This window comes from Brachyhypopomus gauderio, unplaced genomic scaffold (assembly GCF_052324685.1).
Source record: "Brachyhypopomus gauderio isolate BG-103 unplaced genomic scaffold, BGAUD_0.2 sc93, whole genome shotgun sequence".
NCBI classification, from domain to species: domain Eukaryota; kingdom Metazoa; phylum Chordata; class Actinopteri; order Gymnotiformes; family Hypopomidae; genus Brachyhypopomus; species Brachyhypopomus gauderio.
Window position 1 is genome coordinate 355,364 of NW_027506914.1, and position 13,868 is coordinate 369,231.

At 40.1% G+C, this 13,868-nt stretch overlaps 1 protein-coding gene across 11 annotated transcripts in view; it reads left to right on the forward strand.

Annotated features, from left to right (window-relative positions):
- The first annotated feature begins 2,579 nt into the window (after window positions 1–2,579).
- Window positions 2,580–13,868, forward strand: part of LOC143495129 (zinc finger MYM-type protein 4) — a 48,826-nt gene continuing 37,537 nt past the window's right edge. For 4 of the 11 annotated variants that reach the window (XM_076992397.1, XM_076992401.1, XM_076992400.1 and 1 more), the window contains exons 1-2: window positions 2,580–3,037; window positions 13,563–13,684. In XM_076992397.1, the coding sequence (XP_076848512.1) occupies window positions 13,677–13,684 (8 nt within the window). In that variant the 5' untranslated portion in view covers window positions 2,580–3,037; window positions 13,563–13,676. Of the gene's footprint in view, window positions 3,038–5,000; window positions 5,146–5,666; window positions 5,807–5,993; window positions 6,114–13,562; window positions 13,685–13,868 lie in introns of those variants that run through there. The other 7 variants (XM_076992406.1, XM_076992405.1, XM_076992402.1 and 4 more) reach the window with 6 other exon arrangements.

Genomic DNA, 13,868 nt, shown 5'->3' on the forward strand with positions numbered 1-13,868 from the left:
ACTTTGTATAGCTTGTTTACTATTTGTTTCTTTTGTTATTTCAGGTGGAGTTTCCATCTGATGGCTCCTTTATTGGACAATCAAAGTGCAACTGCAAAGCTAATCAGGGTCACTGCAATCACTGTTGTACACTCTTGGACACTTTTTGAAGCTAGACTGCAAATCTGTCCCTCCTATTGTTGATAAACCCTCACTGCCACAGACTTGGCACATTCCACCACGTGCATTAGGTTTAAGCCCAAAACCTATTAATACAGTGACGGTGTCAAAATTAAAGCCATCCACAGCAACTCAACATCTGAAGAAATATAAAAAGATGCTGTGATGGTATCATTCCTAACCTCTGTTGCCCCATTCCAGCCCCTCTTCCAAGTGATCAGTTTGCTCATGACCTTACAGAGATCCTTTCTGCTATTGGAAGCACGTGTCAAATGGTCCAGCTACTTCAAGCATCAGCCAGACATCCAGTGGATAAAGTTGCAACAGAGTAAGACCTGCCCTGTGGATCACTGTTTACTTCCCAAACCCACAACCTGCCCACCACTACAATCACTGACCCTCACCCACTGTTTCCTCTGCCGCCACAGCCATGTAATTACACCACAGCTTCAAATGAAAATGAGAGTAACTACTACTGTGGCATGACTGTCACCCTCTCTGATGCAGTAGATGGAAATGAGGGACCAGAGCACAAACGAGACCTGGCACAGTGTCTGCTCCCAGCGTCTGACCTCATCTGTTTTCAAAAGGATTGTTTCTAGAATTGCAGACTTTGACTGCTTAGCGACAAATATGCAAAGACAGAAAAAGCCTGTGCAGACCCTGGCAATGAAAAGGGGCCTAGAGATGGAACCCATTGCAGCTTCAGAGTATAGCCAAGTAACAGGTTATCACACATGACCTTGTGGCTTCATCATAAATCCTCATGCCCCCCATTTAGGTGCCTCACCTGAACGTAAGGTGGTTGACAATTCTGGGCTTCTTCAGGGGCTTCTGGAGATAAAGTGTCCAAATGTGGACACTTTTGTTGAGTGCAGTTACCTGTCTGCAGGCCCAGATGGCTCTTTTGCTCTTAAATGCAACCATGACTACTATTACCAGGTAATTGGACAGATGGACATCACTGGAATGAAGGGGTGTGATCTTTTTGTTCACTGTACCAAAGACAATCACCTGGAGCGGATCCACTTTGATGCCAAGAAATGGGAGTCTATGAAAACTAAACTGGATATATTTTCTGCCTGGCCTGTGCCAGGAATAAAGGAAGCACACATACATTTGGCATTGTTCCTTAAGAAAACTACTGTTAATAAGTAAGCATTTCTGTAATATGAGAGTTTTAAGAATTGATTTTAATAAGTGAGAGAATGTCACATGACCGTAAAAACGTCAGAACCATAAAAAATGAACTGAGAATGATTTTTACAAAATTAGTACATTGTTTTTATTGGTTCACAATGAGCAAAATGTGTTACATTAATTTCATTATAAAAAAATGCACATCAATAAAAGTTGAGCTGAATAAATGTTTGAATGTTTGTTACTCAGTGGAAGAATAATTTCCCAGCAATTCAAAGTCCAGTATGGCTAGTAAAAATAATGCTGAATTTGAATATAGTTCATGGTTGTACTATGCATGTTACCATTTGATAATCCACTTTGAATATGTTACCTCATAATTAAAAAAGAGGTCACTGAAAATTGGTAAGTAGAGCACAAACAGTCCATAGCTGGTTAACTGAACCACACAGGGAAAGGGGCAGAACATAATATATGGTATTCTTTAATGTGTCTGATTGCCCGCACAACATGGATCCTCAAGCGAGCAATTTCTTGCATGCATGTAATTTCTTCTTTACTAAACTGCCCACATGGCCCCAAGAATGTAGGAATTACAAGTTTCACACGAATGTTACTGAGGAGGTCTTTGATAAGAAACCCTTTATCTGCAATTACTTCATCTCCTGGTTCAAGTAGGCTCAGAATGCTAGACTCTTTGGTAATTTCTTTATTTGAGATAAAGATTACCAGACCTTACTTCATGCACTGCACAAATTCGTTATGGGCTTGGATCATTATTTTGTTTACATAATAAAGATAAAATGTTTCAAATATTTCCATAACCTTTGAAATCAAATATTGTAATGTGTAATACATTCATTGACAAATTAATTCATCATTTGCAGCTCTGTACGTTTCTGGTAACTCAGGTTAAACAAGCACGAAACAACAAACAGTAATATACTTTTTAAATATTTTGTTTAAGGAACTAATGCACTAGTATAATGAACTACACAATGATGAACAAGCATCCACCATAAAAGAATAGTAAGGAATACACGACGAATTTCGCCTCGCATATTTTTGTCACAAGTCGGTGTAAATAAAACGTGGGAGACATACTCCTTTAACTCGCCATAAAATCTGAAATCCTTCATTTTTTTATAGCAACGCTTCTCGTACGATCACACACTCCGCTCACTACTTCACATTTGGTAGTGTCGTGTTAACGCATGCGCAAAATATCTGCCCGACGCGTCCCTGGGCCAATCGCAACGCGCATGCGCACATTTTCTCGCGCATGCTCGGTACGGATCGGCGAATCACTTTGTGGCGCTTGTGGACGGTTGTGCAGCCTAGCCTAGCCTAGCCTAGCCAAGCTAAGCTAATGTAGTTTAACTTTTGGCGCGGGTTTGAACGTTGCGGTTCTAGCCGAGACCCGTTTTTATTATTCCTGCATTAGTTAATAAGTTAGTTCGCTATCACAGCTGGCCTTCTTACAGCCGTCCGACCGCGAACGCAGCTAAGATACTCACTGACGTTAACGGAGCTCTGGTTCAACACCAGCGGCTTCACTGACGGGCCGTGGGCTCCAGTGGCGGCTCGGTGACCCCGGCCGTGTGTGGCTAGACGCCCCGGTCGCGCTGTGGTGACCCCGGCCGTGTGTGGCTGGACGCCCCGGTCGCGCTGTGGTGACCCCGGCCGTGTGTGGCTGGACGCCGACACCCCCGCGTTCATGGCGGAGCACAGTGCACAGGTAAGTCAACGCTGGCGAGCCGCGCTGTTCACCCAGTTTAATCTGTGTTGCGGGATCATTAGGTCTCGGCAGTAGGGAAGAGAACAAAGAAGGGTGTTTAATATAAGGTGTGTAACGTTAGTTAGCGACAGCTAACATTACTATAGCACCATTCCGTTGTGCTTCTTACCAACGGAGATGCCATAGGTAGCCAGCTAGGTAACACAACACCACCCGTTATATGAACGGTTAAGGGTTATGTGGCCTTACACCACCCGTTATATGAAGAGAGGTGGGTTATGTGGCCTTACACCACCCGTTCTATGAAGAGAGGTGGGTTATGTGGCCTTACACCACCCGTTCTATGAAGAGAGGTGGGTTATGTGGCCTTACACCACCCGTTCTATGAAGAGAGGTGGGTTATGTGGCCTTACACCACCCGTTCTATGAAGAGAGGTGGGTTATGTGGCCTTACACCACCCGTTCTATGAAGAGAGGTGGGTTATGTGGCCTTACACCACCCGTTCTATGAAGAGAGGTGGGTTATGTGGCCTTACACCACCCGTTCTATGAAGAGAGGTGGGTTATGTGGCCTTACACCACCCGTTATATGAAGAGAGGTGGGTTATGTGGCCTTACACCACCCGTTATTTGAAGAAAGGGGGTTATGTGGCCTTACACCACCCGTTCTATGAAGAGAGGTGGGTTATGTGGCCTTACACCACCCGTTCTATGAAGAGAGGTGGGTTATGTGGCCTTACACCACCCGTTCTATGAAGAGAGGTGGGTTATGTGGCCTTACACCACCCGTTATTTGAAGAAAGGGGGTTATGTGGCCTTACACCACCCGTTCTATGAAGAGAGGTGGGTTATGTGGCCTTACACCACCCGTTATATGAAGAGAGGTGGGTTATGTGGCCTTACACCACCTGTTATATGAAGAGAGGTGGGTTATGTGGCCTTACACCACCCGTTATATGAAGAGAGGTGGGTTATGTGGCCTTACACCACCCGTTATATGAAGAGAGGTGGGTTATGTGGCCTTACACCACCTGTAAATCAGTGGTGCTTTCAGCTGTGCTCTGGAAAATAAAGCTGAGGTATGGCAGGTAAATCAGCTAATAGATTTGCTTTTCCTGACCTGTAGCCTACAAGTGCTTAAACATGTGTGCCCTGTTGGTACCGGGATTCTGGCTAACACCCTTGAGTGAGCAGGTTTAGGGTCGGTGCCCTGCATGGGACCAAGAATAACAGGTTATCAGAAGATTAGTGTCTAGTGTGTATTAAGTCGTATATGGTTTGTGGGAATGTATAATATGTGTATTGTGTATATGTTGTAAATGGTGTGTGCATACAGCTGATGAAACAGGAAACACTAAACACAAAATCAGTAAGTTCTACAATAAGAGTCCCGGCCTTTTTTACACATACTGTGTATGGGTAAGAAGGTGTGTGGTGTGTACATTGGTGCTGGAAAGTTTGTACATTGTTAATTCACAAATTGATCGACTGATAATTAAAATAATAGTGTAAGTCAAGACATTCTTAAAATTTTATTTGCATGTTTAAAATTCGTCACTTTGACACACTTACATATACACTATTAACTGTGCAATAAAATACTGGTTAACTGTCCAAAAGAGAAGTGATAATTGGGTGTCATTACAGTTGCTGTGAGAGCAATTATTTCATACCCTCTCTTGCTCTAAATGCGAGACTAAGAGCCAATGATTAAACCGAATATTAATTATCAATAACTAGACAGCTATGCATTTATTTCAGTTTTATTTCTATAACACTAAACAATTGACATCGTCTCAAACAGCTGTACAGAAATATAAAATACGAATTTGAACATTTATGCAATTTTCATTAAAACGAATAAATCGTCAGCAATAAATTTGGATTGTGGTTGTATCTATGTGTACAGATGAGAAGTTACTGCGTTAACTAATGCAGTGACTTATCTCATCTGTACACGTAGATGCATCCACCACTCAGAATGATGATGCTCTTAGCCAATCATTTTGCGTAACAAAGTTGACGGACACACAGGAGCACCAGATTAACAGCTTTCACAGACGTCTCATCTGCTTTCTGCATTATTCACCCATTCATCACAGAATAAGGTATGTGATTTTCTTAAATTTTTAAATGTGCTGCATTATGCTTTAGAGTATTGTCATATATTTTATTGCGTATACTAGAGATAAGCAGTTGGCTAAGTGCTTAAATGTAATGTTAGTCAATTGTATGCTAACTTTTTAGTCAACTAAAAATCCTTTATGATTATAACCCTGATTTTAATTCTGTTTAACTTCTTTGGATTTTTAGTTCAATTATTTTGTTATAATGATTATTAACATTGTTTTTCAGTAATCTGTTGTGTTGAAATGATAATAGAGAGACAGTTGGTTAAGCTTTTAAATATAGTTCTAACCAGCCTAATGCTAACAGTAGTTAAATCTTTATCCTCTCCGAAATATATTGAACATTTTTCAGTCTAAATTGTAAGCAGTCATGTTTCAATAAACATATATAACCGGCTTTTTTGTATTATGTATGATCTTCTAGATTAGAAGATAAATTAAATCCATATGTGGCATTTGTATTTATAGCAATCATGTGCATGTGGCAATTATTTTTAAAGGTGTGTGTGTTTGTGTTTGTGTGTGTGTGCGCGCGCGTGTGCGTGTCTGCACACACATGGCGTTGGACTAGCACCCTGTCTGTGGTTGGTTCCTGCTGGTGCGGTCCTGGCTCCACTGTGACCTTAACTTGGATTAGCAGGTAAATAGAATAAGTGAGTTTGTGTTGCGAGCCATTGAGAGTACAGTGAGAATACAGTACTTAATGTGAGCTTACAGTGTTCTGAACTGAGAGAAATTAGTTATATGCGGAAACTCCCTATTAGTATTTAGTCACTTTCCAGTCACAACATTTGATTCTTCTCTTGTCATCTGTTGTCTCTCATTAGTCCTCAGCACTAAGGATGGTTCGGAAAGGGAAGCGTTCAGAAGCTCAGAAGAAGCGCTGGAGATGGAAGAGGCAGACAGCCTGTGAAGCATCAGGTCAGCCAACGGTCACCCAGAGGATGGTGAGTACAGCGCAGCCTACTATAGGACACACTGTGATATCATTGGTGTACTAGTCTCACACTGTCAGGCTGATGTGAGATACAGGGAGTCATCTAGGAAAAGGGAGTGTATGGGTAATTCCTTTGTTTCTTCTTTCATGTTTCATCATGCTTGAAAAAAACACTTATTATTCTTTATCCACACCTTCCTGCAATTAATGCAGCCCGGACCGCTTAACGTTCAGACTACATTCAAACTGCATATTTGAAGGTCTCTGCGCTGAGAGGTGTGTGGTGTATTTTTGGAGTCAATCGGATTTGTAGTTTCTAAAGCCCCCCCACACAGCGAGCAACTAGCTGAGCAAACGGGCACGCGTGGAGAGTTAGATTAAGTTGTTTTGCAGGTTCCTAAAGAAGAGAGAGTGGTTATTGGAGCAGATTTAAATGGACATGTTGGTGGAGGGAACAGTGGTGATGAGGAGGTGTTGGGTAGATATGGTGTTAAAGAAAGGAATACGGAAGGACAAATGGTGGTAGATTTTGCTAAGAGGATAAAGATGGCTGTAGTTAACACTTACTTTAAGAAAAAGGAAGAGCACAGGGTAAAGTATAAGAGTGGGGGAAGATGCACACAGGTCGACTATATCCTCTGTAGGAGACAAAACCTGAGATTAGTGATTGCAAGGTGTTACCAGGGGAGAGTGTAGCTAAACAGCATAGCATAAGAAGATATAAGATAGTTAACAATAACACTAATTACATTGTGTGCCCATTTGCGGGGGGCTTAACACATTTAAATGTAAATGTTAAAAATTCTCATAAGAATGAATGGCAGAATGTTCAGAAAACTTCAAATTCTATCATCTATGATGTCACAGTAGGCCACGCAGTCTCACAAGGTGAAAATTTGGGACTTTTCAGTACAATACAACCATTAACAAACAGCCCTGTCTACTTTGTCTAAATACCTCTTATTTGTTATTAACAAACTGGTGTGCAATTTATAATATTACGTGTAGCTGGTTCACATAAGATGTATAAACCTACAGTTTTGATGTTGTTTGAAAAATGTTTTAAATAAATAAAAACCATTTAAAAACTCATCATATGGGGCCATGCAAATCTGTATTACATGTAATACTTAGGTGGAGACATTTTTCTAACAGTAGAATAGGGTACTCTTAACCACTCTACTGCAGTAATTCTTTTCGTAATCAGTGCTGTTAACAAATCAAACTATGCAGGGCGGGGTGGAGAACCATTAAATATTGTGAAACCGATATAATTTCAAACAATACCATGATATAGAATTTTGGTCATACCGCCCAGCACTACATGTGCACACACTGTTGTGTGCATGCACACTGTTGTGCATACACTTATACTCATCATCTTTCATGCCATATACAGGCATGACATGGCATTGACTTCATTGACACACAGTCACTCTCATACCCATACCTCATACACAAGAGCCAGTCAGAATCAAAAAGTTTCTCCAGGTGATGTCCTCATATTAGTCAGGCTCTCAGAAAGTTAACAGCCAATCAGCATCAAACTCCACCTCAGAGCAGTCCACCACTCAGAATGATGATGCTGTCGGCTCTTAGCCGATCACTGTGGAGTACATTTTGCATCACAAAGTTGACGGACACAGGAGTGCCAGATCAACACCTTTCACTGATGGCTTCTCAGCTTCTTTCTGCATTATTCACCCATTCATCACAGAATAAGGTATGTGATTTTCTTTAACAAATGTTTAACAGTGCTGCATTATGCTTTAGAGTATTTTTTTTTTTTACTGAACAGATTACTGAACAAGATATTTACTGTGATTTATGTTGAAATAATCATAAAAGACAATGAGATAGTTGGTAAAGTTTTGAAATGTAATCCTAACCAACATAATGGTAACTGTTGTTAAATCTTTATCTGCTCAGAAATTTCGAGTTTCTAAGACATTTGCTGTTGATTTTTGGGAAGGATGGTTCGGACAGGGAAGTATTGTGAAGCTCAGCAGGAATGCTGGACACGGGGGAGGGAGCCTGCTTGTGAAGCAGCAGGTCAGCCAACATTCACCCAGAGGACGGTGAGTATGGCTCAGCCTGCACTACATACTCACTGTGATATTACTAGCTTCAGTCAGGCTGATGTGAGGTACAGGGAGTCATCTAGGAACTCATATTACTTTGTGGAACTCATATTAGCCAGTTGGCAAGCTTTTGTTTTTCTTGTGGGAAATCGTTGGATCTAGTTAGATTTGAAGGTTAATGAAAGTAAGTAGACCATAAATGCTAGATAACTAGCTAGCTAGCATTTACAGACTAACTTTCATTAACATTTGAAAGTTTCATTACCATGAAAATGTTAATGAAACTAAGTGGACTCTTAAAAGAGAAAACAGAAAGAGACTGTCAACGTGTTAACACAATTCTTCCACAAATCTATGGTGCTGACATTTTAATAAGCTCCATTTCAGATCTTCATCAGATGCAGTCTTTAAATGCTCAAATGCTGGGGATGAGGTGGTGGTGGTGTAGTGAAAGTGTGAAGAGACGCGAGGGGCATTAACAGAAATACTTTCGGTAGACCTGGCTAGGGTAAAATTTCCAACATACAGACAAGGACTGGATTTACTGGAATGACGCGGCATTATGAACAGAAACAAGGACATGCCAAAAACCAAATAAGAAAAACGAAATGAAATTAAGAACTAGAATAATTAAAGGCATTCAACTGCGATTTAGAAACGAAACCAAAAATCACGGGAACGGAAGCAGGGGAAAGTAATACAACAAACCAGCTAAAGTAGAGGGAAATAAGGGAAGATATATGAACAAGTGAACACGAAGTAGAAGGAAAATTAACAGGACAGAGAAAATAGACAGATGCTAAAGAGATAACTAAACTAGTAAATCAAACATAAAACAAAACTCGAACACACATGAACCACACAGATCGAGAATAGTGGAGGGAAGTAGGTCAAACTAGGAAATAGAGACTTGAAACGGTGACCACCAATGGGACATTAAGAACATGGGGTTTATATATACACCAAAAACCAGGAGTGTAAAGAGGACACCGGTGATGAGGAACAACTGCCATGGTATGGAAATTTGAGAAGGCAAGGACCTGACTGTGCAGAGGATTTCCTAAAATTTTCAGAGAGATTAAAGTGTCAGACGACGTATGCCTTCCTCGAACTGTCCAGCCTAGACCATCATTTATTTTCCTGATTGATCCCGGAATAATGGTTTCTTTATTTTTTTGATTGGACTTCTGATGGCTTGCCCTACATGGCCGGATACAGTACTGCTGTTATCACAACCTTTGGAAGTTTTAGTGACCTGACTGACCAGTTTCTCCTATTTCATGAAGTTCTGCCGTCACCTCATAAATTGCACGAGTTCATGCCAGTTTGGATTATATCACTGGGAAGCTGTTCAGCAGGACATTCGCCAGCTCACAATGATGAGACCATGTCCGTCCCTGGATGTAGCAGCTTGAACCATCAGTGACTGTAGAATCACCAGGCCCTGAAACCACTGTCAGCTCTCCAACAAAGGAAAGATGGGAGGTGACGAAAACGTTGAGTCTAAATAACAGCTGCCTCATGTGTCATGTAAAGATATTAACAGTGAGTAAGCATGACCATTACGAGAGGAAGAAAACGGAGAAGTTAAAATATGCAAGCAGAAAATATGTCTGTTCAACTCAACATAAGAAAGCATCTTTAAAGGAGTATTATTCCCAGGAAGCTGATTATTGATTAAAGAATGCAGATTATTGACTTGGACAGAAGACTTGCATAACTAACCCTAACCAGAATTTCAGGCAATACAGAAGTGCTACAAGCAATCTTATTATGCATGTGATTCTGTATACAAACAGAGAAAATGGCAGTTTCAGAGAGAGATACCAACATGAACCTGACTTCAGAAGACATTCCGAGTAACAGCCTGAAAGCTAAATGTTAAGGCACCAGTAATCATATCTGCATCCTTCACAAACTCCATTGTTCTTTGCAGAGGTGTCAATTCCAGGTTCAGAAAGTTAAAGTCCTCACCAGGATTTTGCTCAGGCTTCCTGGATTGTGTTGATTCCACTAATTTTACCTGGATTGCTAATTAGAAAATCTAGCAAGCTTGAGCAAAATCCTGGTGAGGACTCTTACTTTCTGAACCTGGAATTGACAACTCTGGTTCTTTGTATATACAACAGAAATATTGACAGTTCAGTTAAGATCATCAGCTTCAAGAATAGCAAAACGAAAATGAACAGAATCCAGGTGAAACAGTATTGCATGCAATTCATCAAGCTATTCCCTCATTTCGGAAGGAGATGCAGCTATTAAAAAGTCAAGCTGAAGAGGAAGATTACAAAGGGAATGACCAGTTCCAGACCGTGGATATGCATAAGGAAGTGCGTGGCCTATCAACGCTGAAGATCCATCCTGAGTATAAGGATACACTCATCAGGGATGATGCAGCAGCTTTTTTATTTTACCATTTTGACCGATGGAGAGAATGTGAGGACGCTGATGACATCACTGCTGATATAGCAGAAGCCATCGAGATGATGGAAAATGACGGATGGGATTATTTTGCAGAGCTTGAGGCAATGAAGCATCGTTACGAGAAGAAAAATAATCATCCGGTCCATCAAGAGAAAGAAACGATGATGAAGAGGATGTGACCATAATGACAGCTACTAGCTGGATACATTAAATCAGTTGATGTAGCAGCGGAGCTGCTCAGTTCTGGTGAGGCCGCTCCACTGGAGGGAAATGGACCAGTTGGCTTTTCCCATCCAGTTACCCACAGGTAAAAACACCTTGGATGAGATGAGCAGGATAAGAAAAGTAACACAGAGCCAATACTTCAACTCGTGACTCTTCTCTGTGGAAAAGTGATTTGCTTTGCATTGAAATGACATCATTTTGCAGGAAGTGAAGCGACTGGTTCAAAAAAAAAAAAAAAAAAAAAACAACACCCAAAAAAAAACTGATGCCACTCGATTTATGCAGCCACTCAGAGGAACCTTATTGGGAGAAGATAATTTGGGTATACTATGTTCTTCTGTACGTTTAGCGCTGTAGAGACGAGATGTCCAGAATTAATTGAAATCATCAAAGGAAAACATGGAGAACAATTAGATTTTGTAGAGCTTGACTGGGCCACAAAATGTGAGATACTGAAAAGCAATGCATTCATGTCTATGCGCATTTTTGAGAAATGTGTGAATACCTTGTTGAGGTATCCATCACCCGCACAGCCCATTGATTACTTCTGTTAAGTAGAGCATCAAATTTTGACAGAGGTTCAAATTCACAGCAGGAGCCTCTCAAAATCCTGCAAAAGGGAAACAAGCACTGCAAATTTGTGTTTCCCAAACTACCAACAGAGAAGACTTTCATCACAAGACCAGATGGAGCAAGATAGAGTAAATCTGATAGCAACCACCCTGTTATAACTCCTTCAGACGCAAAAAGGTAACTCGAACCAGTATGTTAACTGATGTCCTAAAACATCGTTTGAAAGTACTGTCCAACTACTAGCATGTAAACTGAGCTGTACTTTGCCACCGGTGGAGTTGGAACTGGAAAATAACACCTCATTACATGCATCTATGCAGAGACAAAGAAGATACTGCAGAAAATGTCCTTCATGTCTGACAGCATTCACTGATGGCCTTCAACATTTCTGGAAAAACACATCTGCCAGACACACCACAGGTTGAAGGTGCTCGTATCATACTGATTAGGAACGATGTGGACTGCATTAGTTTGTGGCTGTTTTAGGCAAATCTGCAAAATTGTTCAACAGGTTCAGTGTGGAAAAGTTAAACTACTGGATGTAGAGCTTGACATCTTGCATGCGGAGAAGAAACATTGCAACCAGGACCAAACTTGGTTTGCAATTAAATAATGGAGGAGCCACGGAGTAAAAACGCTGTGACATTTCTCCAGTTTCGTATCCAGAAAACTGTGCTCTTCTCCATGTTGTTCCTCCAATATAGTTATTTGTATTGTTCCTAATTCATTTGTGAATAATTTGTATAGTGTAGTGTTTTGTATTTATTGAGAACATATAAATAAATGTATTTAAAATGTATAATTAGCCAGTTCGTTTGTAGACAGATGGAGACAGACTATTTACCAACTTTAGTTTATGGTTGAAATGTCAACAGTAACTGTCTTTAATAGGCTATCTGCATCTGTTTAATCATTTTGATTCTTTTACCAGGCTTAACATTTTGTTATTTCTCTGTTTTTGCTGAGTGTACCGCTGTGGGCCAGTCTGCTGATGATGGAGAGCATTCCTGTCATTACCTGACGTCAACCTGCTGCATGGATCCACCTGATCCTCAAAATAGGACTTGCATTATCTGAGGTCACCTGCAGTAACGCATCTCATCTGTGCATGTAGATACGACCACAGTCCATAATTATATTTGACTATTTCCCTTAACACTAGAAGCACAGAGTGTCTTTTGACCGCTTTTACTACATACTACTAGTGCCCTGCTCTTAAATAAAAAGCACAATAATTTAAATAGGCACGGCACTTCTAGTAAGACGTCACAGCTGTGAAATGACCAGGTATTGATGCTTCTAGTCTTAAGAGTTTTATTTAAAATTGCATGATTGTTAAATTCCATATTTAATATTTCTGTAGTGCTGTTTGAGACAATGTCCATTGTTTAAAGTGTTGTAGAAATAAAGGAGTTGATTTGAAATAAATGCGTAGCTGGCTGGTTGATTATTAATATTGGGTTTTATCCCTGGCTCTCACCCTCGCATGAAATGATATGAAATAATCTGATATCATTACAATTTAATCCTGTGAGAGCAATTGTCACTTCTCTTTGGACAGTTAACCAGTATTTTATTGCACAATTAATGGTTTGTGTGTCTCATTCATGAATTTTAAACATGCAAACAAATTTTAAGAATTTCTCAACTTATTGAATATGCTATTCATTTATTTAATTATTAGTTGGTCAATTTGTGAATTAATATAACAATTTACAAGTTTTCCAGCACCAATGTACACCTTCATACACACTACACATCTTCATATACATTGGTTTATTTTAGTGATGGGCCGATCCAGTGTTTTTCAGTTCCGATCCGAGACATATACAGTCATGCCCGAAAGTATTCATACCCCTGGCAAATTTTGACTTAAATTTACTCTTATTTAACCAGAAAATTTGCCACTTTTTATTCAAATGTGAATAAAAGCTGAGAAATATTTTCCCCCACAATGATGCCTCTTGTACATCATCGTATTATCTCCTAGGAGATGCCTGTGTCATTTCCAGTCAAAAATATAATTTCTGGTTAAATAATAGTAAATTTAAGTCAAGTTTATATATAAAACTGCCAATACCGATACAAATACATATATAAGGGCTTTTTAGTTTGTCATTGGTACTATGTTTAAGGATACACAACACATTTTTCAGCCAGCTGCAGACTGAAGCTGCTGGGGGTTCAAGGTAAACGTGATCCGGATTCCAGGGTGTTTCGTGGTAACGTTACGGCACATTTATTGTTCATCTCAAGCTGTGGACTGGAAAATGGATCGGTAAGTGAATCGGCCGCATTCGCCCGATATCCGATAGGTTAAATTGCATCAATATCCGATATTGTATCGGATCGGTCCCATCTCTAGTTAATTTAGCAGATGCAAGAAATTCATGAAATGATTTAAAAAGTAGTTCAAATCATTTACTTAAAAATGTATGTGTGAAGTGCATTCAGAAATGAGT